Source organism: Barbatula barbatula (genome assembly GCF_947034865.1).
Source record: "Barbatula barbatula genome assembly, chromosome: 20".
Classification (NCBI taxonomy): Eukaryota; Metazoa; Chordata; class Actinopteri; order Cypriniformes; family Nemacheilidae; genus Barbatula; species Barbatula barbatula.
This window is the reverse complement of record NC_136783.1, coordinates 2,928,194-2,950,311: the sequence shown is the minus strand read 5'-3', so window position 1 is coordinate 2,950,311 and position 22,118 is coordinate 2,928,194. Positions and strand designations below refer to the sequence as shown.

The following is a 22,118-nucleotide window of genomic DNA, read 5'->3' as shown; positions in this document are numbered from 1 at the left end:
TCTTGAAGTACAAAAACCGGCCTAAGGCTTTTCTTCACACGGTAAAATGAGATGTTTATTATGGATGCACAGAAGTAGACCTTGGCTAGACTTTATGAAACACTTCAGCCTAATAAACAAACCCACAACTGCCCTTCAGTGATATTTACATAGTGTAGCTACTCAGAACACCACACCTCATGAGATCAGCTTCATACTGCGGTGGTCCCATATGCCTGGGGTGTATACCTGATGGGAAATTGTTATTCTTCTGTACCCAACAAAACTCTCAAATATCCGTTATGCTGAGAAGAGACCCCAAGCCCCTTAGGGCTACTGATTTTGCTATTGCTACTGTGCCATGTATCGAAAAGTGTAAAAAGACCACCCACGAGAGGTGTGGAGGTTAAATTTCATAGTCCAAAGATGTAAAGCTTTATGTTGTATATACTTCTTCACATGTGTGTAAATGTGGTCAGTGATAGAAACATTGTCCCATAGATGCTGGGATAGAGATGTACAGTTCATATAAATAATAATCTGAAAAAATATTTTATTGCACAATGGTATTATACATTATATTTTTAATTAATTTGTTTGTTTGTTCATTCATTCTGTTCTTTATGAATCTATTCTCCAAATCAGAGAGTATAAACCCATGTGTGTGTTTTAGTATCAATTGCTTTTGTGCCAATGGCACTTGGGGGTTTCGGTCCTGTAAATTTATAATGTTCTTGATTTTGTTCAATTCACATTGTATGTAATCACTTTGTAAAATAGTTACAGATTTCTGTGAGTTCGGGCTGCAGTCTTGCAGTCTACTTTTGTCTTATTGTGTTGCATTGGAATGAGGTTGACAGTACTGCAATGAATTATATTATATACAGTATATGCCTGACCATATCTTCACATTTCGGCATGTAAGGCCCCAGACTGACCTCTAAACTCAGGGACCTTGGTCTAAACACCTCCCTCTGCGATTGGGTTCTGGACTTCCTCTCAGGCAGACCCCATGTTGTGTGAATGGGCCAGACTGTGTCGAATACCATCACCCTGAGTATAGGTGTGCCACAGGGATGTGTCCTGAGTCCTCTGCTTTACTCTCTCTACACACATGAGTCTGTGTCTAATTTATGCATACCTAAGTCACTTGCACTATTTTAGTCTAAATTATTAAGTCAAGTCAAGTCAAGTCAGGGGATTCCAGTTCCCCTCTGGCAAAAACTGCAGCCTCTGCACAAGCTCGACAGTGCTTGCACAACAAGGCAAAATAAAAAACAAAGTTAGATTTAAAATTATCATTAATAATCTAATAGCGACTGAAGTTTTGTAGAGTCGCCACGTCCTTCGTCCAGCATTTGTCAGGTCTGGGAATGGATTGCGCCCTGCCCGCTCCGGTAACCTTGGACTGCGTCCTGCCCGCTCTGGTAACCTTGGAACAATGAGACAAGACTGGCTGAGAGTAGAGTACTGTTCTGCACTCTTTGATGCAACAAATGCATCAGTTGTTATTGGAAGTGTCCCTGGTTCCGGTTGATCTAACTAGTGCAGCCTAGATCTTTGAAATATATATATTATGATAGTCTAGTGTATGCAAGAGTAAAAACATGCGTCTTTAGTCTAGATTTAAACTGACAGAGTGGGTCTGCCTCCCAGACAGTGCAGGGAAGACTGTTCCAAAGTTTAGGGGCTAGATAGGAAAATGATCTGCCGCCTGCACTTGATTTTGAAATTCTAGGTATTACCAACTGACCTGACACCTGAGAGCGTAGTGCACGTGATGGACTATAATACGTAAGAAGTTCTCTCAAGTAGTGAGGAGCTAAACCATGCAAGGCTTTATAGGTAATAAGCAAGATTTTAAAGTTAATGCAATGCTTTACAGGTAACCAGTGCAACCAGGTATTATCTGTTCATATCCACCTGTACATTAATGTTCATAGTATATAGCCATCTGTATATATTGTTCATAGTATATACCTTCTGTCATATTTTCATAGAACATTCCTACTGCAAAATATTTTTATAATCCATGCCCACTGTATTATATTCTCTCATATTGTATTCTGTATTTATTCTAACTGTATATCCTGCACTTGCTAACTAACCATTTAGACAACTGTGAAAATTCAGGATCTCGTTTGCGACCCTGAAAACCTTCAATACATGTGAAAGTTAATTGACTTAGTGCATCTCATTGGGGTATGGAAACTGTTTTGCCCAAGATCACAAACCCCTGCAGAGAGTGGTGCGCTTAACTGAATGCATCTCTGGGTCTGGGTCTGATCTCCCCTCTCTGCAGGACAACAGGTGATGCAAAGTCAGCGCTGCCAAAATCATTAAAAACTCCACAAACTCTTGCAAATTCTACCTTCTGTCTATTTTCTGTCTGCAGTCTGATAGACGTTTCCACAGTCTGTTGACCAAAACAGAGAGGCTCGAGAAGAGCTTTCCCCCAGGCCATTGCAAACTTTAAACACTCTGACAGTAAAATGTCATTCACCATGTCGTTGCACTTTACAATTGTGCAAATAACACAATAAAAAATATTTACAATTGCCATTGCCATCTGCTGTCTACCTCAACACTGATCTCTAATTCAAACCTGTTTTTATCATGAGAGAACAATCTTTAAAGGTTTTTTTTGAACATGGATTCCCGTTTCATAACAAAGGTTCTTAGTCGCTTATTGGACAATTGTCAAGTCAAGTCAAGTCAGGTCAGCTTTATTTATATAGCGCTTTTTACAATTTTCATTGTTACAAAGCAGCTGTACAAGAAAACATTGACTATAAGTAAAACATAAAAGGTTATGGAAGTCAAAACACAGGTCAAATATCAGACACACAATAAATTCCTATATGCAGTGTTAATTAAATAAGACTATCAAATTCTAGCAGCCCCCCCGGCCAGGCAAACAGTGCAAAACAGTATGTAAACGGTGGCGAGGAACCCAAAACTCCATTGGAGGAGAAAAAAAACCCGGAAAGGCAAAACAATTGTCCCGGAAAAAAGCCCACGCCTGGATAATGCCCACGCCTTATCCAGCGAGAGAAAGAGCGCGCACATGAACGAGCGTGTTCATGTCAACCAGCCAGCGTGAGAAAAAGCACGGTCATCAATGCCGCTTCACTCGGCTGACGGAAGTTAAGCTGTACTTGTTTGCTCACTACATTTTTGGGATGAATGTTATATAAACGCTGGACTATAATGTAAACAACATGAAGGGATAATACGATGATGTATTGTGTGTCATGATTCTGCCGCATCATGTCATGTTTCTCTTGGTTTAGTGGCAGGATCATGACAGAACCTCATGTTAAATGTGGAGAGAGACAATTATTGTTCTTATGGCCTTCCACACACTCTCTCTGGTCTCGTCTCTGTTCCCATCCTCTCGTTATTGATTAATGCCCTACAACTGTTCCCCTCTTGATTTGGTCCCTTATTTAATGCCCTTGTGTCTTCTGTCTTGTGCTGGTTCATTGTTGTTTGTGTGGTGAGTGCTTGTGTCTTGTATGCTAGTTGAGTTATTTGTAGTTCATGTCAAAAGTTAATTGAAGTCTTGTTTAAGTGTAGTTAGTTTTAGTCCTGTCCTGTCATTGTATCCCTGTTTTGTTCTGTTACCCCCACGTGGGTCTATGTTTTATTATTTATTATTAAAATATATTAACCCCTTACCCGCTGTCTGCACCTGGGTCCTCTCTCTCCGTGTCTCACCACTTGAGAATCATGACAATTGTGTGCTCATGCTGTAGTAACGTCCCTGTAGTTACTCCCCTGTAGCCTGCATCAGCTCGTCTTTTTCCGGAAATAATCGTACAGCTTTATCTCTCTTTTATACTTTTGATCAAACGAAATACTCTTCGAAGATATGATGTACAGTATGCAACACTCCTGTATAGGTCCTAAACATTAATATGAGGTAACTCATCATTAAAATTCTAGTATGTAAAGACATTGTTATGGCTATTTTCTTTTGTATATATTTACGTGTGTTTTGGAGTAGACCAGATAAACATTTCACTGCAAGTTATACATGTTAACAAAGTGTTTGTGACAAATACAAATCTTGAACAATATTTTCTAAAGGAGGGCTAAAACTAGAATCACGGGCCACAGACAAGGTACACCCCTGATAAGATGATCAATCCATTATGGAGCTTTGAGCTAAAATGTAAGGACTGCACCTTTGACCATCTTCAAGAAACAACAACTCGCCTATCAACATTTGACCCAAAAGCATTAGCACTCGATTTCTTTTGCTGTCTATTCTTCATAGAAAGTTAGCTATGTATACTGTTGAGCAAACTGAATTAATGTACTTACACATTATTGCTGATGTGATTGCTTCTATAGTTTGCCTCATTTGTAAAAAAAAACGTCTGATAAATGATTATGTAAAAGTAGATATAAATGCAAAAGGTTTTATCTCGCACTTACTGTAGATGCTTTAAATTGACAATTTAAAGAAAATGATAAACATATTTCAGGGACCAAATAAAATAAGAAAATATCAATGATAATCTTTATTCTGTTTATGATAATGCTATTCTTTTAATTCTTTTTGGCTACTCTGGCAATGTCATGTATAAAATTGTGTTGACTTTGGTATGAGACTTTAGGTTGGCTAGTTAAAACTGCACAGTTAAGCCATATGCTCTGTAAGACAGGGGAAGCATAGACACTAGCAAATGCATAGCAACAGGCTAATAATCGTTCAGAACACATCACAATGACCTGAAAACCAACCATGATCATAAGCAGCATCATGGTGAAAGTATTTTTCTTTTTTTATAAATGATCTGTTTGACATTTTTTAACATGATAATAACATCACTCATCGCGGTTCACTCAGGGGTTCGAGGCAGAACACATCTCGCCGTGGAAAGTGGGAAAGGACCCACAGTCACATCCCAACTCATAAATTGCAACTCTCTTCCATTTCTCCTCATGTGATTAACAACCAACCTGGGAGATTTTTTCCTCGTATCCTATGACCCTTCTGTTTACTGGCACTCGTTCTTTTTCATTATGAACACAAAGCAATGTAACAAGCTCTGAATTATTTATATATGAATGTCATTCATTTAAATAGTTTAACAGCTTTTTAAGAGTGAATGTTACTCGCAAGAACTCTCATCTACTGTCTGAATGAAGATTGTATTGACAGAGGCCTAACCAAATGTCATAAATGTTACAACAGCAAATAAATGTCATAGCTTTATACTATGCAGATGAATTATAGGCTGTATATACTGTACATTCTCTCAGGAGAATTTATTCAGCTTCAGTGGTACACAGGGATCCGTTGAGGTGGATTTATGGGTGTCTGAGATCACAGTGTTGTTACTCTATTTTATCTCAAGAAATCCAACTGCATTACTGAAAAGCATAAAGCTGGAAGTTTAAACCCAAGTCAATGTTTGATTTCAATTGGAGGAGATGGAATTAATTATACTGAATTATAAGAATAAAGCAGAACAGTTGTTCTGGATGCTTGAATAAAATCCCACCCGTTTCCTCTGTAACAAACGCATATAAACCTTTCAAGAAAAATCCCACCATGAGCTCTACGGTCATTCCAAGAACCGATATATTCTTCTAGTAACCAAGTCCGTGGGACTTCAACTCCTAACTCACCATCAAAAGCTGTAACTGCATGCTGTTTTCTGGGCTTTTTATTCAAGTAAGTTCACATCCCTGCATTATAACATAGCTTTCATGTGTTATACAATATTAAGAAGCTACCAAAGTTATTAGGTCAACAGCAGTAAGGAGCTTTGGGGTGAGAACCACGCTGATGGAGTACAACCATACAGTATATTTCTTTTATCTAAGATCAGTTCAGTAAACAATACTGAGATCTAATATAAATGAATGTTGAGATATCAATATTTCAGTTAGAATATTGCTGGTTTATTCCAATTTCCAAAGAATCTACCCACAAATTAACGTATTTATGTGCACCTTTGTGTTCACAAAACACTCCGGTGTAGTTTATAATGTCAAATAAACATCTGTGTGATAAAGCATCTGAGCTATAAATTCATTGCTGTCTCTGTTTGTTCTGTTTCTTCAGGTCACAGCTGTGATCTCGGGCTGCTGTTTTGTGTCTTGTTTAAGTCATGGAAAATCGGATGAATTCACACAACCCATCTGTATATACACTTCTCCTTATATACGAGTACTTCATATTAGAATGCTTTATATAAGTGGCAATACATCATATTATTAGGAACATTGTACGAACAGTTGCTGAAAGCAGGTGACAGACCTTTCTATGGACCTGTAAAAGCATTGCTCATATGGGTATCGAGTTCTTATGGAAGAAAATAGTTGGAAAGCACTTTTTCTATAGATGATCGGCAACAGTTTAATAACTTATTGAATGAAAGTTTATTGGCTTTATTTAAGATAGACCGCAGTGAAGAGAGACAGGGAATGGATAGAGAAAGAGAAGAAAATGAGCCAAAAGGAGCTCAAACTCAGGTCATCTGAGGCACGACTACACAACATTTTTACCAAAAAATACTGTGTGTTATATGTATTAACATTTAATAACAAAAATATTACGCTTTTGAGGCTGATCCATGTTAAAATGTCATGTGTGTGTTCGTCCATTCAGTCAAACGGCTGCAAATTGTAGATTGGGAAAACAATGCTCTATTCTCCCTCTGGCACATACCTTATACTATCATACCAGCACCATGAATATAACAATTTAATTACAATCTCATATTCATGACTTCTGTGGGTGCCATGACAAGTCAAAACAGTGTAATGAATTCTTTGTGGTTAGAGAAGTACAATGATTTGATATGTTCCAGGATCGGTTGGTTCAGGTTTGGTTGCCAGATCAAGAAATATGTAAATGGTCCTTGTTAAGTGCACAGCACGGCACATGAATAACATTGTCCTTGGCATCTGCCGTACCTCAATGGCTGCCCATTGAGATATTTTTCAGATCTAAACGTGCCTCTGCATTAACAAAACCTGTTTTAAGCGTGCATGATCCAACAATGATGGAATGTTTTTTTCTTACTGTATTCATTATCCTGTCACTCTTTTCACACTTCTTTATATCGATCCTAACAGTAACTTGATTAAAGCAGTTGCTAACTCAAGATCATGCTGTTGCAAGGCGGGGATGTGTCGAATGTACTGTGTGTTCTTTTCTAAAGCTGTTTTCTAAACATTTGTCGATATGTTTGCAGGAGTGTTCAGGTCTATTATAGCCTACAGTATGCCACAATAAAACCTAGGAGAGACGGGTTTTTCTTAAAAAGCCATTCAAAGAAATATGAGATGCAATGCAATGGTTGAGAAAGGGTTACTACTTGTAAAGTCTGTGGACCTATAAGGAATGTACGTTTCGGGTTAAAAGGAAAACTGTGTGTGTGTCTTAACTGAATGATTATTGAAATTCGGACTGAAGAGTCAGTTGGTCAATTTAAGACCCACACTTTACCTTTTGATATTTTTTTTGCATTTCGTTGCTATTGTAAAATCGAATGTTAAGGCTGAGACATATTAGTTTTTTTTATTGAAGAAGATTTAATAAGATTATTGAATACGTTTATTTAATAAACTCAATCATGCATTTTCATTTTATTCAACATCAAAAAAAGCAAACCACTTTTATCCAAAGCGACTTTAACTTACAACAAACTGAGAAGAATGAGTGTGAGCAATCACGTAACCACAATTTTATGAATTTATTTCAAACGCATGGTTTTTGTCATGCTCCATCACCCCACAAATCAAATCAACACAAATGGAAATACGACCCCTGAATTTGTCAGTAATCCATGAGACCACAATCTTCACAAGCAACAAGTGTTCCAAAGGAATTTCCTTCTTGACAAGAATTATTATCCATCAGTGGCGGGGCGTGTGGTGATTTCTAATAATCACTTACAGAAATCCTCTTTTATTTGCATATGACCAAAAGTTGTAATGTCTGAGTGTAAGACATGTTTACTTTATTTTATCAACGGGGATCAGCCAATTGCATCCAAATGAAAACACTCTCTCATTCATAACCAAGCGTCTTAGTACCATTGAGATTTTTACTAAAAAGGCATTGAAAAAATGTTTGCCACGGCATTATGGACCTCTTCTGATGTTGTATTTGTTTTCATTAACTGCATCTAATACTGCCTAGTTCAGTATGTGTAATGATTAGTATGTCCAGAATTTCAGTATTTAAAGAAAACTGTATGCGGAACAATAGACAGATAATCTTTTGCTTCTGCCGATATTTCTCAGTATGCATCAATTATAATGATAACCGTGATAATAATAACCGGAATCTGACGTCACACACCAATCCCTGACACTGCGGTAAAGCTCAGGATGCACTATACAGAAATAAAGATTCGGGAAAAAGCAGACCCTATGGAAACGACTGGTTTAAGCTTGTCTCCCAGTTGGTTTTAGCTGGTTAAACTGGAGAAGCGAGCAATAGCACAAATGTTAATATTTGTTTTGACTAAACTCACTTTTCATTTCAATCTCTAATGAACCAACCCACCTTCAACAACATCTCTGGCGACATTCCAAACCACAATTACATTAAAAGAAGTGTTTAACATCTCATGGCCTTTTCACCAATTCACTTGAAGAGTTTATTATCTGTAGTGTCTTTGATGTTGACACCACACGTACTGTAATGAATAAAGGTCCTTTCTGTGTTAGGCCTTTTTACAGATGAATATATATCACATATAAATATTGTACATTCTAAACAGATTATTTGTGCTGTTATTAATTCTGCATCTATATTGAACTCTTCAGAAACCTTATGAATGCAACATATCCTTTAACCCCAAGATCTATCCGGAACAGCACACTTAGACACTTTCTTCATGCCAAAGCCACAAGGAACCAGGAAATATTTGAAAATCGAGCCTGTTGGTGAGAACATAATTTAAGGTTTATGTCTGTGAAAGTATTAGCACTAAATTGCATGCTTGTGCACACAAAGCAGTCCAAAGGCAAGAACAACTGTTTTTTGATACACCAAAATAAAATTGTCAGAGCTTCTGAAGCACCTTGAAACATTTCCGCCAAGAGCTGCTTAGAAAGACATGGGGTTCAAATCCTTTCATGGCCTAAAACAAATCTTGTAAATAATAAAAGAGGGATTGCCATCCAAGTAGCTGTACATTTTCGCTTAAAAATTGTGCTTACCAGCCAGAAAGTAACTAGCTTGAACAATGTAGAAAAAGCTAAAAATCAGCTCATGGACCCCAACAATGCCTTTAGTCTTAAAAAGGACGTGTTAATTATCAACACATGGTTTGTTACATCCTGGGGCCTGTTTCAATAAGGGGGTTCAACCAGCACAGAGTGAACTCTGAGTTGATTTACACTGAGATGCTTTTAGTTTCAAAACAGCTGATTTAGGTTAGTTCTTTTGTGAACCCCTTTCGATTCACAAAATCCCCCTCATTGGGGCCTGGTGGGCCTTGATGGGGACCAATCACGTTGGGAAGCCTGATGAAGAAATACTGTCCTACTTTTTGGCATGATCATGGTTGCATGATCTTCATCAACAATTATAATGTACCTGCAAGGGCAAAAAAATTCTGCTTCACAACCTGTGTTCTTAAGTGGCTTGGAAATACCACAAAACCCCCTAAAAACTGCTAGAGTACCAGATCAACTTTGCGAATGGCACGACAGACAGCACTTTTCACCAAGTTTTCCGCATCACCAATAGTGTATAGGAAAGTGCCACTCGCAAAGAATCTCAAAGAAATACAAACAGTTTGTGACTTCCGTATCACCTCCGCTTATAAAGCCGGGATCTAATCCTGTTAACATGAAATAAGACTGCTCGCAAGCAGGTTCAAGCTTGCGCACCTGTTGCTATGACAGCAAGTCCAGGATGAGCTTTGAAGGTGTCAAGACTCTGTCCTTCCTGTCTCGAGTTCTCTAGCTCACTGGGCAGAGTCATGACATTGCCACGTCTTTCGGGTTTCTGTTGTGTTATGTGTGGAGACACGTGGCTTTATGTTATTACTTGGCGCCACTCGTCTTCCTGTTATGTTTCTCAGCCCTGCACTCCTGTCTCCCGTAATCATCTAGTTAGGGTTTCATTCCCATCATCTTCTCTGTGTTTCACCCTCGTAAGGGTTTTATTCCCATCACCTGTCGCCACTCTCCCCATGTCTCTCCCTCGTTAGTGTCTCCCTTTATATAGCCTCAGTTTCCCTCTGTTCAGTGTCGATGCATTGTCTAATGTATGTTTATGTTTGTACTCAACACGGATGTCTTTTATTTGCTGTTTATTCCCCTGCTGTTCTTTGGACTTCGTGTTTTGGATTACCTGTTGTTCCTGTTTCTAAATTGGTGGATTTATATAGTTTTTCACTTTTCTAAAGACCTTTTGTTTTGTCCCCCTCGTGGGAAGTGTTTGTTTGCCTTTTTTTTTGGTTCATGTTTTCCCCATTGTGGGTGTTTTATTTAATAAAAGTTTTACGTTAACCCTTCGTCTCCCTGCATCTGGGTTCTGTCCAAGCCACTTCGTGACAGAAGGACCAAATAATCCAAGATCATGCCAAATTGCCAACAATCAAATCCAGTGAGTTAGCGACATACAAAGAATATGCCTGTGGTGAGGAAGGCGGGACGAGAGCCGTGACGCGTGGCCGGTGGCGTGAGTGATAAGTTCAAGCAGCTGTGCGCGCACCGGTCCCGCATCTTATCACGGAGGAGATTGGGAGCTTAAAAGGATGTTCGGCAGGGCTGTTGACGAGAGAGGACCGGGCCCGGACAGATGTTTAGTTTATGTATGTTTTATGGACGGCAGTCTACCGTGAGGTGGCTGCCGGTTACTTCCGTGTTTATTGTTTATTTAATTAAAGTTTTAGTGTTTGAATGTTCGCCGGTTCCCGCCTCCTTCTTTCCCTTATAACGAACTTTATTACAATGCCCCAGGGCAGATTTTTTTTTAAATCGATTAAAATCGTTTTTTAAAATGCGATCAATTCAATATCAATTCTCAAAAGCTGTGAATCGAAATTTCTTTTATATATCCGCAAGCACTGAACATTCGTGAATGTTATTGCTGCAACTATCCACTAATGTCAATTTTCTTTTTACAACGGGTGGATGTTACAACAGGGAGCGTATCATTCATTCATTGCTTCATTAACATAGCGGATGCGGGTGTGTCTTCGAACTTAACATCATCTTGACATAAAAGGCAGCGGTTCATGCAGCCCCTCTTTACAGCTCATTTTGTCAAATTTAGTTAGTTATACTGTATCTTAAATGTAAAATAACCTGTTCTGTTTCAATATACCCAAGTGTGTTTAAAGTTTAATATAAAGGTCTGTGGCTCTTCATCTCATTTTAATTCAACGTTGAAATGTGATATTTACTGATCTTTTTTAGAAATATCTATAGGATTTGTATTAAATCTATATTCATTGACTTGAATCGAGCGCTTGTGAAACAGAATGTAATTGAATGGAAAAATCTGAATTGATACACAGACCTAGAAGATACAGCTACATGTGTCACATGCTCAGTGTTTACACTGCATAAAAAGACTATGCATTCCTGGATCACGATCTTGAGCGATTTAAAGCTACTGTGCTCACAACTATATGGTACAGTTTAAGAAGATTCAAAACGCAATGCGATGTTTGCAATGCTTTTATACAGTTTTTACACATTTTGTGTCGATTTCACTTTTTTCTAAACTTTTACTCATAGATTTGGTGCTTGACGAGTGGCTCTAACTGAAACCCACCATTTGACAATCTCAGTGTTTTCCATATCAGAATAGAAAAACAATGCAGTATGCCTCGCTTCACATCAAATTTGGCCTTTTACCAAACCCACCAATAAGAAGTCTAACCTCTGACCTCACAGCAGACACAGGAATGTTTCTCTTTAATAACATTGTGTGACCAAAATTGCTATTTTGGCCAAAAGCATAGCCCTGAAGGAATCTGAGACATTTCCCACTTTATGTAAATGGCTGGATGATCAAATATTTCCAGGGTGGGTAAACGGAGCAAGGTTGTTTTGATATTTTAATACTTTGCTTTGCCAAAACATATGCTCTCTGCATCCATGTGATTATGTGTGCGATATTAAACCAAAAGTTTTCATGGCGTTTCATCAGTTGCACCTGTGTGTAGTTTATTTGCGTTTGTGTATGTAGTGTATATAGCCTAATATATCTTCAGTATTTCAGTTATTAAATAGTGTTTAGGTTTATCTAAAATGTGATATTATGAGATAATATCCTCTCTGTGACTGTGAACTTGGCCAATGATCTCCATTGTAATTGACAAATGATGTATGAGCTGTCATGAATCGGCAGTTTCCAACAAAAAGAGTTATAATAATATAAATCTCAGATAACCAAACAAACAAAACCGCAGGCACGCTTGGAAACAAAAGGTAATGAAGTGGCGTAGCGCTCCCTGCACTCACATCCACTGGGACAGTAGGCAGAGAGGACGACTGATTGGGTTCAGGATAGCACGCCCAGTCCGGCCTCACTGTCAACACAAAAGGAAAAATTTAATCCTGGACACAGTTCAAAAGGGATTAGAAGAGGAGCACAAAATACAGCAATACAATATATGGGTAATACTGACAGGACCAAAACAACCCCCATGTGCAACTGACAGTGACAGCACATAACATGAGCTGGACGATCTCTCCAAAACTGCAATTATAGAATTTGTCGTAACAGAGCATGTTTAAATGTGGTTAACCTCCTCTAGATTCATATGTGTTATGTCCACTGTACACTGTTCATAACAAGGTGGCCCAACAACAAGATTACACCATTTCATATTATTGGTGATATGATTCATTGGTGATATTATTATGATTACGGTCATAACTTATCTCGTTATTGGGATGTTACCACAGGAAACAGTTTTAGGGCCTCTGCTCTTCGCACTCTGGACTATGAAAATATTTTACAGTAGGTATGTTCTTATGAAAAATATGACAGTAGGTATGTACTATGAACAATATATACAGATGACTATATACTATGAACCTTAACACTATGAACATTAATGTACAGGTGAATATGAACAGATAATAATTTAGACTAAACAATAGTGCAAGTGACTTAAGTGTGCATAAATAATTGACATTAGCTATTAAAGTTGCGATTCAATAGGTGAGTTAATGCAGTTGTTGAAGTTACAGTGCAGTGGATGAGTTAATGAGGTTATTAAAGTTACGGTGCAGTATACGAGTTAATGCAGTTAATAAGTTGCAGTCCATAAGATAAGTAAATGCAGTTAATAAGGTCACAGTGCAGTAGATTAGTTAATGCAATTGAAGTTACAGTGCAATAGATTAGTAGATGCAGTCAATAGAGTTACAGGGCAGTATATTAGTTAATGCCGTTATTGAAGTTACGGTGCAATAGATGAGTAGACGCAGTTAATAGAGTTACAGTGCATGATAACATGAAGTACTGGTGTGTACAGTTCAGTCATGCATGGCAGCCCTGTAGTGCAATGTAAACAATGTTATAGCAGCATTGAAGTTAAAGGTAAGAGAGGTAGTGGAATCAGTGGGGGTCAGAGTTCAATAATGAATAGCTCTGGGAAAAAAAACGGTTTCTTAGTCTGCTGGTTCTTGTCCGGAGGCACCGGAAACGCCTACCGGAAGGCAGGAGAGTAAACAGTCTATGAGCGGGGTGAGAGGAGTCCTTGAAAATGCTGCGAGCTCGACACAGACAGCGTTTCTTCTGGATGTCTTCAATTGGAGAAAGTGTAGTCCATGTGATGCGCTGGGCTGTTTTCACCACCCGCTGCAGTGCCTTGTGCTCAGCATTGAACAGATCCTGTACCAGACTGTGACACAGTTGGTCAGGATGCTCTCTATTGTGCAGCGATAGAAGTTCACCAGGATAGTTGAAGACAGTTGGTTCTTCTTCAGTGTCCTCAGAAAGAAGAGACGCTGGTGAGCCTTCTTGACCAGGCATGAGGTGTTGGTGGTCCAGGACAGGTCCTCCAAAATATGAGTCCCCAGGAACTTGCAACTGGAAACACGTTCAACAGCCAACTCGTTAATGTGGATGGGGTCCTGTGTGCCTCCTTTCACCTTCCTGAAGTCCATGATGATCTCCTTTGTCTTGGAGGTGTTAAGAAGCAGGTTGTTGTCTGAGCACCATGTGGCCAGGTGCCGGACCTCTTCCCTGTATGCAGTCTCATCGTTGTTGCTGATGAGACCAATCACTGTTGTATCATCTGCAAACCTGATGAAGGAGTTAGATCCGTACACAGGCCTGCAGTCGAGTGTGAAAAGGGAGTAGAGAAAGGGGCTCAGTACGCAGCCCTGTGGCACACCAGTGTTGAGGGTGGTGGTGGTAGAGCAGATGTGGCCTAACCTAACAAGCTGAGGCCTGTTCGTCAGGAAGTACATAATCCAGTTGCAGGTAGGGTTGTTAATGCCTAGGTTTCCAAGTTTGATGATTAGCTTGGAAGGGATGACGATATTGAAAGCAAAGCTGAAGTCTACAAACAGCATGCGTGCATAAGTGTCCTTATTGTCCAGATGTGTGAGCACTGAGTGCAGCGCCATGGACACTGCATCATCTGTGCTCCTATTGTTACGATATGCAAATTGGTATGTGTCCAGTGTGGGTGGTAGAGAGTCCTTTAGGTGTGCCAGGACCAGCCGCTCAAAGCACTTCATAACAATGGGTGTGAGTGCTACAGGGCAGTAGTCGTTCAGGCACATCGGGTTAGAATGTTTTGGAATGGGCACAATGGAGGTGGATTTAAAACATTCTGGAACCGCTGCTTGGGCAAGGGACAGGTTGAAGATATCCGTAAAGACCCCAGCGAGCTATAGGAGGAGATATAATTAAGAGACACAGAGTTAGCTTTCACTGCTATGCTAAATATACTCAATTTAATTGTTTCCCCAAAATAATCAGTTGGAATTACAAAATCAAGTGCAGGAGGTAGATCCTTTTCCTATCTAGCGCCTACACATTGCCTCACGGACAGTACAAGGAAGACTGTTCCAGAGACACTCAAGTGTCATCAACGTGGGGTGAGATACGGAGAGAGGACCCAGGTGCAGACAGAGGGTAAGGGGTTAATAGATAATTTAATAAATAATAAAACAAAGACCCACGTGGGGGTAATATAACAAAACATGGATACATAACAAGACAGGACTAAGACTAACTACACTACACAAAGACTTAAAATAAACTCAAAACAAGAACTACAAATACACTAAACTAGACTGACAAGACACATGGACTCACCACACAACCACAATGAACCAGCACAAGACAGAAGACACAAGGGCATTAAATAAGGGACCAAATCAAGAGGGGAACAGTTGTAGGGCATTAATCAATAACGAGAGGATGGGAACAGAGACGAGACCGGAGAGTGTATGGAAGTCCAAAAGGGCCATAAATACCTCTCTCCACACAAAACATGAGATTGTGTCATGATCCTGCCACTTAACCAAGAGAAAGATGACATGATGCGGCAGAATCATGACACAAGTCATGCTTACAGGACACATTCAGCATTTGCCTGTTTACTGAGTGCCGCTGAGCTCTACGAAAAATTCTAAATTAGTTTCTACTTAAAGGCACGGTTTAACATGCTATGTTTTGTATTCTGACTTCTTTACACTGTTGAACGTACTGGCTTCTTGTGCTAAACATGGTCAACATGTTAAAAAACGAGTTGGCCGTACATTTGTATTTCTGTGCTTGATAAACTCCCCCAACAACTTGATTCTGAAAGTTTTTTTTATAAGTCTGGATTTGGAGATCATTTGAAATTGATTGCGCGGTCCCAGTGCTAAAAGATGCCGGACATGAACCGCACGTGCTAAGTCAAACTAAGTCATGTGTGTTTTGTTGGCAATCGGTGTGTACATGCATAATGTTAAACAACACGAAGGGATGATGCATTGTGTGCTCATGCCGTAGTTAAATTATTGTATTTCCTGTAAGATTTTCACACCCTACTTCTGATTGGTTCATTCACTTAGGATGCTGCTTTGTGATTGGTCCCTATCTCTAAAGCCTGCCCCCACACCTAATCCTAACCGTAACCTTTGTAGGGAAAACAGGGGAGTGTGAGGGATAATCTCATGGGTTGTCAGATTTTGATACGACACCGTCCCCCCTGCCTGCCTCCAGCGGCTCATCTTTTTACAGAAATATTTCATAAATTTGATCACACTTAATACTCTTCGAAGATGCAATACTACTTGGAGGTCGTCAACATTAATATGAGATTGTCAGAAACTGTGTGTGTTATCCCATCGTTAATTAATATAGAATTACTAAAAACACTTCTTTTTCACAACTAATTTTAATGCTAAATGAACACATATGAGATTTATTGCTATTAAATATGAATTACAATGCAAATTATGAAATAACATCAAGAACGAAGGTTATACAAACGCGATCCACTTTCAGCCTAATGGTCACAGTTTGTGATAGTTGAAATTCACATCACAAAGGCTTTTTTAAATAAAGAAACTCTACAGCTGAGATCAAGGATACACCTGAATCTCTTTTCCCATCATGCACCATGGGAAACAACATATTCAACCTCTTTAAACAATTCTTGTATTTACAAGTAAATCCAGACTGCCCCCCTTGTTGAAGGATAAGACGTAGCTTCATAAAGTAATGCGAGAACAAACTGTAGCCTGAGGCTGGAAAGCATTGATTTAATCAAATAAACTTGGAGGAATAATCTCAACATTCTTTCGTTTATTGTTTGCTGTTCGCAGGTGAGCCTTATAGACAAACAACAAGACAATTCATTGTCAAGAGGGATATAAAAACAGCAAAGGCTAAAATGTTATATAAGAAACAATACAGACAATCTGTAGAAAAACTTCTGACCTTTGTTTTTGTAGAAACAGGTAGCAGTGCAGCACCAGTTTTATTATTTTTTAAGTTGATTCATTTCTATGTTATATTTTTCTGTTTCACCTTTGGCAAAGGATAACAACCAAAAGCCTTAAATAAATAAACCAGAATTGATTTAATTACAATTTAAATTTGTACTGGTTTGTTTACATTTGTTGACTGTGTTTTAAGAATGTTTTTCGTATCAAAATGTTATACAAATAAGGAAATATCAAGCATTGAAGAATACTTATTAATGGTCATTATAAAAGACTTGACCTGCAAGACAAAATTTTGGCTGTGAATCTGACCCACCATTTGAAAAACGTTTTTTTGTTAGCCTACTGTATATATTTTGTATTATGATTTGTCAAATGTTATGTAATACTTGGGTATTTGTAAAGGATGTCGTGGGGTCGCGATACTGTATATATTATTTTGCTCTATGGAAGAGAGCTGTGAATAATCCCTTTCGTCTTTTTGAGTTCTTAATTAAACTATTAAAGTATTTGATAAATATTGCTAAGTATTTAGCAAATAATGAAAAACCAGGTCCCACGATATCAATAATAGAATAATTTATTACAATGAATAAAATAAAATATTGTGCAGGCTTTGTATGTGTACTTATCTTTCTTTCTTCTGTAGAGTTCATTTGTAAGATCATTCGATTGTTTTTCGATCCATGAACATACACAAACTCATATAGGCAGATCCCAAAGCGAATATTGTATTATGACAGAAGACAAATATTCAAACACCAGCGAGGTTTAATGTTTACTGCATATTTGACCTGTATGTCCTTTCTGAAAGTTTAATCCTTGATCAAATCCATTTCATGAAACAGATCAGGTATAAATATGATTGTTTGCGTCGTTTGAGCAAAAAGTTTTTTTGGGTGGTAAACAGTCTAAAATCAAATGTAGAGCTCTCTGTTAACTGTTCATTAAAGACAAGAGCGGCTTACGTTTCATGTAGTCATTCCATCCGTTATTAACATAAAGACTTGCAGAGACAGTGTCGTGAAAACATTAATCTCTCTGTTTGGGATGTTAAAAAAACGAATCTAACACCTCAATGACAATCCATCAAAGCTGTTATGCATGTTGGTAATTGAACTGGAAGTCAGAAAGTATCGGCAAGTGGAAACATTCCATTCCTCACATCTGACATGTATGTGATTTGAGTCTCTTTGAGAACGTCAGTCTGTGGGTTGCTACTCCTATCGTAGGTGTCTATTTTAAGCCATATTGGGATGAGTTGGCTCAGGTAAAGTTTCGTAATTTGTTCTCGATGATATTGTAGAAACTCCCCCCAAAAATGTGTATTTCATCATCTTCTCTGTAATCTGAAGGCCTTCCCTTTGGACATGGTGATGGTACAGAGTGATACATCGGTGAATATCAGTCGTGCTGTGATCATGTTGGCCTTTCCCCGCTGAAGAAGAACAACCAGAAGACAAACATAAGCCACAGGTTGCAATTCGTGAATTAAAAAGATGAAGATTCTGTCATTATTTACTTAAGTCATTGCTCTAGGGCACTTTTGACCATAGTCACAGTGTCCAAGAACTGTTTGGCATAATATCTTTTCTTTGTTCATCAGAACAAATACATTTTTGGAACGACTTGAGGGTGAGTAAAGAATGACAGAATGTTCCTTTATAGATGCTAAAATGGCGAAAATAAATAAACAAACATAAATCTCAGTGTGACAGTTTGTATGCTACTTTTTAAGTATATTTCTTTTTAAATCTTGGTTGCCATTGCACATTACATTGCAATTCACATGACATATAGAGCACTTGTCAAGGATTATTGTTAGAGGTCTTAGGTTTGATCCTTACCTCTCACTGCAGAAAGCGGTACATTCTCTGTCACGCTGCAAAGCACAAGAACAGCGCTGACCTCCTCTGGTCCTCTCGGAAGAACGCCGTGTCCGCTGGACGCCTCTATAACTCGACATGCCGTACGGGAGAGTGTGTCTGCCAATGCACAAGTAGGGAAGAGAATTCATAAAAGACCAACAAGCTTTCTGAAGTTCGAAGGGAAATCCAAGAAATATACAGTATAGAGCACTTTTCTATGAAGCACACAAAATCTGGATGGAGACACGAGCAAAGAAACACCAAGATGGACACAAAAAAAAAAGATCGCTCAACCAGAAATCGCAAATGTGCATATAGCAATGTTCTGCAAAAATGAATGCTTTTAATACAACATTTCAAAAAGGATATAGCCTATACAAAGTTTTAGGATGCAAATAGCAGAGCTGGCAAGTGAATGTTATTGCTTGTGTGTGCTCTGGCGTGTGGAATGTGATCAAGAGTCAAAAATATGTTTGTTATTTAATTACATCATAAGTTTAACTAGATATTACACACTTAATGCATTGCTGCATTGTATTAATAGTTATTTTTTAAATAATGTTCAGCCCATCAAGCTGTTAAAACAAGTCTCACTCAAAGGTGAGTTCAATTATCTATGCGGAGGATAATTATATTCACAAGAACCAACACGACCTAAGAATTTGCTTTCCCATACTGCTCATACAAGTCACTAAAACATTTCAGCTCAAGCGTGCAAGACTTGCCATGCAGGATAAACGCTCTGATAGACGATTTGAAGAACACAATGGCTCATTACATAGCCTGTCCACATTTTACCACCCCTGATTCCCTGTTCCACTTCAAGAAGAAATTGCCACCTGGTTTGGACCATTGCATTTTGTGGTTAAAAACATATGACTCTTGTTTCTGCATGAAAATGAAACAGACTTTAAGGCTCAGTAAATCTGGACAGCTGTGCCCATAAAGCTCTTGGCCTCATCTGCTCACAGTTATTCCCGCAAGCCCCCCATCATGCAATCATTTCTTTGATCTCTATCTCTTATTTTTAACCAATTTTAGTGCCTATACTGGTGGCTGAAAAATGAATTACTGTGTGAGTATCTGCTAATGTTTCCAATTGAGTTCATGATTTTGTATGTTGAACAGCGTTTCATAATTTGTGATCTATAAACTAGCCAATTGATTTGACGTGCCTTTCCCCCCAAATGACAACGTCTTCACACAAACAATTGACCAAAAATGCAAAAAGCTGCACTTTAAAAATCATTTTAATTTATTAAATAGATTACAAAATACAGTCAGCAAGTTTTCCCTTTGAATTCAAATTTAAATACAGTTAAAATATCTCATATCAACTGGGATAATTTAATTAAAATTGATGGGCCTTGAATACATACAACTACCATGTCATTTCTTGCCATATTATAATCACAATGTCATACAATAATGTGATGTTAATTGAAGTAAAAAAAGCCAAAAAGCAAAGGCATTTCATTTATTTCAAATCAGTTATTTGATGCATTGGGTCGTGTTGTCAATGCTTTAAAAGGTCACATGCAGTCACTATAGTATTAAGGTTAGGCCATTAACATAAAAACAACATTATTTAGCATCCTTTCACGTTTCTTTATATTGCATTTATTTAAAGACAAAGAAAACCACAGACTATCATTCAAGGGAACTTACTCGGGTGTATTGATCCAGATGATGTCCAGGTGACAGTAGTAAACACACTCTTTATCTTTGTAGCTGTAACACGTGCATCTCTTGGCTCTTCTCCGCCAAGAGGCTTTATCAGCAGAGTCACTCAACTGTGCTGGACTCTCACTCCATGATGTAGCGGTAAAATTCTGCACAAAGGTTTTGGGCATCAATAAAAGCGCATCTTTTTGACTGGGATCTAAAACAAAAAAGTTTAAATTAGTCAATAGTTGTATTCTGCCTCTCACAGTGACAGTCTAAACGCAAACCCCATAACCCCTAAATGTGATAACATTAGTACAGCGAGTATTATTATGCATTATTACTGAATTGATTGGAAATAGAAATAATGCATCAAATACATATTATGTTAGGAAATGTAGGGTGTCAGCTCCTCAATTATGTAATTGTAGAATAACATCTCAAAGTGTACGATAAAATAGCCATTGGCACGACATACATTACAGAGGAAACTAAATAAATAATTAATGGTAATATATCATTGAATTTCTCAACTGTGTAGAAATGCTTGAATAAAAGTCTATGCTTCGAGTAATGTCTGATGAACTGCGCAAGATCAAAATCTTTCCTATCACAACATCATTTTGTAGGTGGTAATCCAGAATCAAACTCACCATTCTCCATCACAGCTGTACTTCCAACGAAAAGCAAGACTCCCAGATGTATCAATGACACCCTGGCCATCCCAGATCTTCCAGAGAGCCTGTGAGTCGAAAATCAGTGTAAAATCCTGGACAGAGTGAGTGATCCAGTTGCAGTGAAAAGTAACATTGTGGTTGTTATTGGCTTAATCCTGCATGGAGACAGAAAAGCATCCTCAGGTCGCTGAAATCAGCTTGTATTAGTTGAGCTCAATTTCTCCCTGGTGGGGTTTTATAGAGCGCACGCACCTTCAGCAATGTGACGCGCCACCAGGGGGATCACTGAACTCATGTAACTCAATCCATCAGATCACGAACACACTGAGAACAACCTGTTATCAAACAAGAGTCATTCTAGCTTTCTTCAGCTTAAATGCGTTTTATTTTGAACAGGCTCTCAATGCACATTGATCACATACTGAGATTCAAGGGTAGGAATCCAATGCTACAACATTTAAAAAAGAAAAATATTAAAATAAAAGAAGCTCTGCTTTATATAGTAAGAAAGGGAAGTAAAACTGAACCTTTAATTTTAGAAATGAGTTGAATTTTAACAAACAACAATTTGTCAAACTATTTGTTAACAAAATAAAGCTCATATTCAATTTGTTATCTGATATTTGTTATCTGATAACAGCACACGCACGTTATTTAAATTATGAAAATGGCACTTCTATAATATCCCCATCTATTTTACTGTGTTTATGTGAAAAACAATGTCCTAGAAGCAGATACAATATTGTCTCTATTTCAGATTCAGCGATGACAAATTCACCTTTGACGGGTCTGTTTTCCATTTAGCAAGTTTTCAACACTACGGCCGTGTAGAGTTTAATTTACTTGAATGACTGCTGCTGCATTCAGGCTGTAGAAGTACATGACATATTTATATGGAAAATACATAACACATATTGTAAGAGTTTTACATGTATTTCCACATATCAGATTATTGTACGGGTGTAATGCACATACGCTCAATGATTAAAGCGGTGGTTCCTCGAGGACCCCCGACACAATTTTTGATGTC

The 22,118-nt window shown here is 38.2% G+C and overlaps 1 protein-coding gene across 1 annotated transcript; it reads right to left on the bottom strand.

The window, feature by feature from the left end:
* Positions 1-16,318: 16,318 nt before the first annotated feature.
* On the bottom strand, positions 16,319-21,314 carry LOC306909153 (endothelin-3). The gene is made up of 4 exons (XM_079482574.1): positions 21,065-21,314; positions 20,415-20,628; positions 18,726-18,863; positions 16,319-18,316 (listed from the first exon to the last, which is right to left on the bottom strand). Exons 1-4 carry the CDS (start codon positions 21,132-21,134, stop codon positions 18,298-18,300), a joined length of 441 nt encoding a protein of 146 aa, XP_079338700.1. The 5' UTR covers positions 21,135-21,314; the 3' UTR covers positions 16,319-18,297.
* Positions 21,315-22,118: the final 804 nt, after the last annotated feature.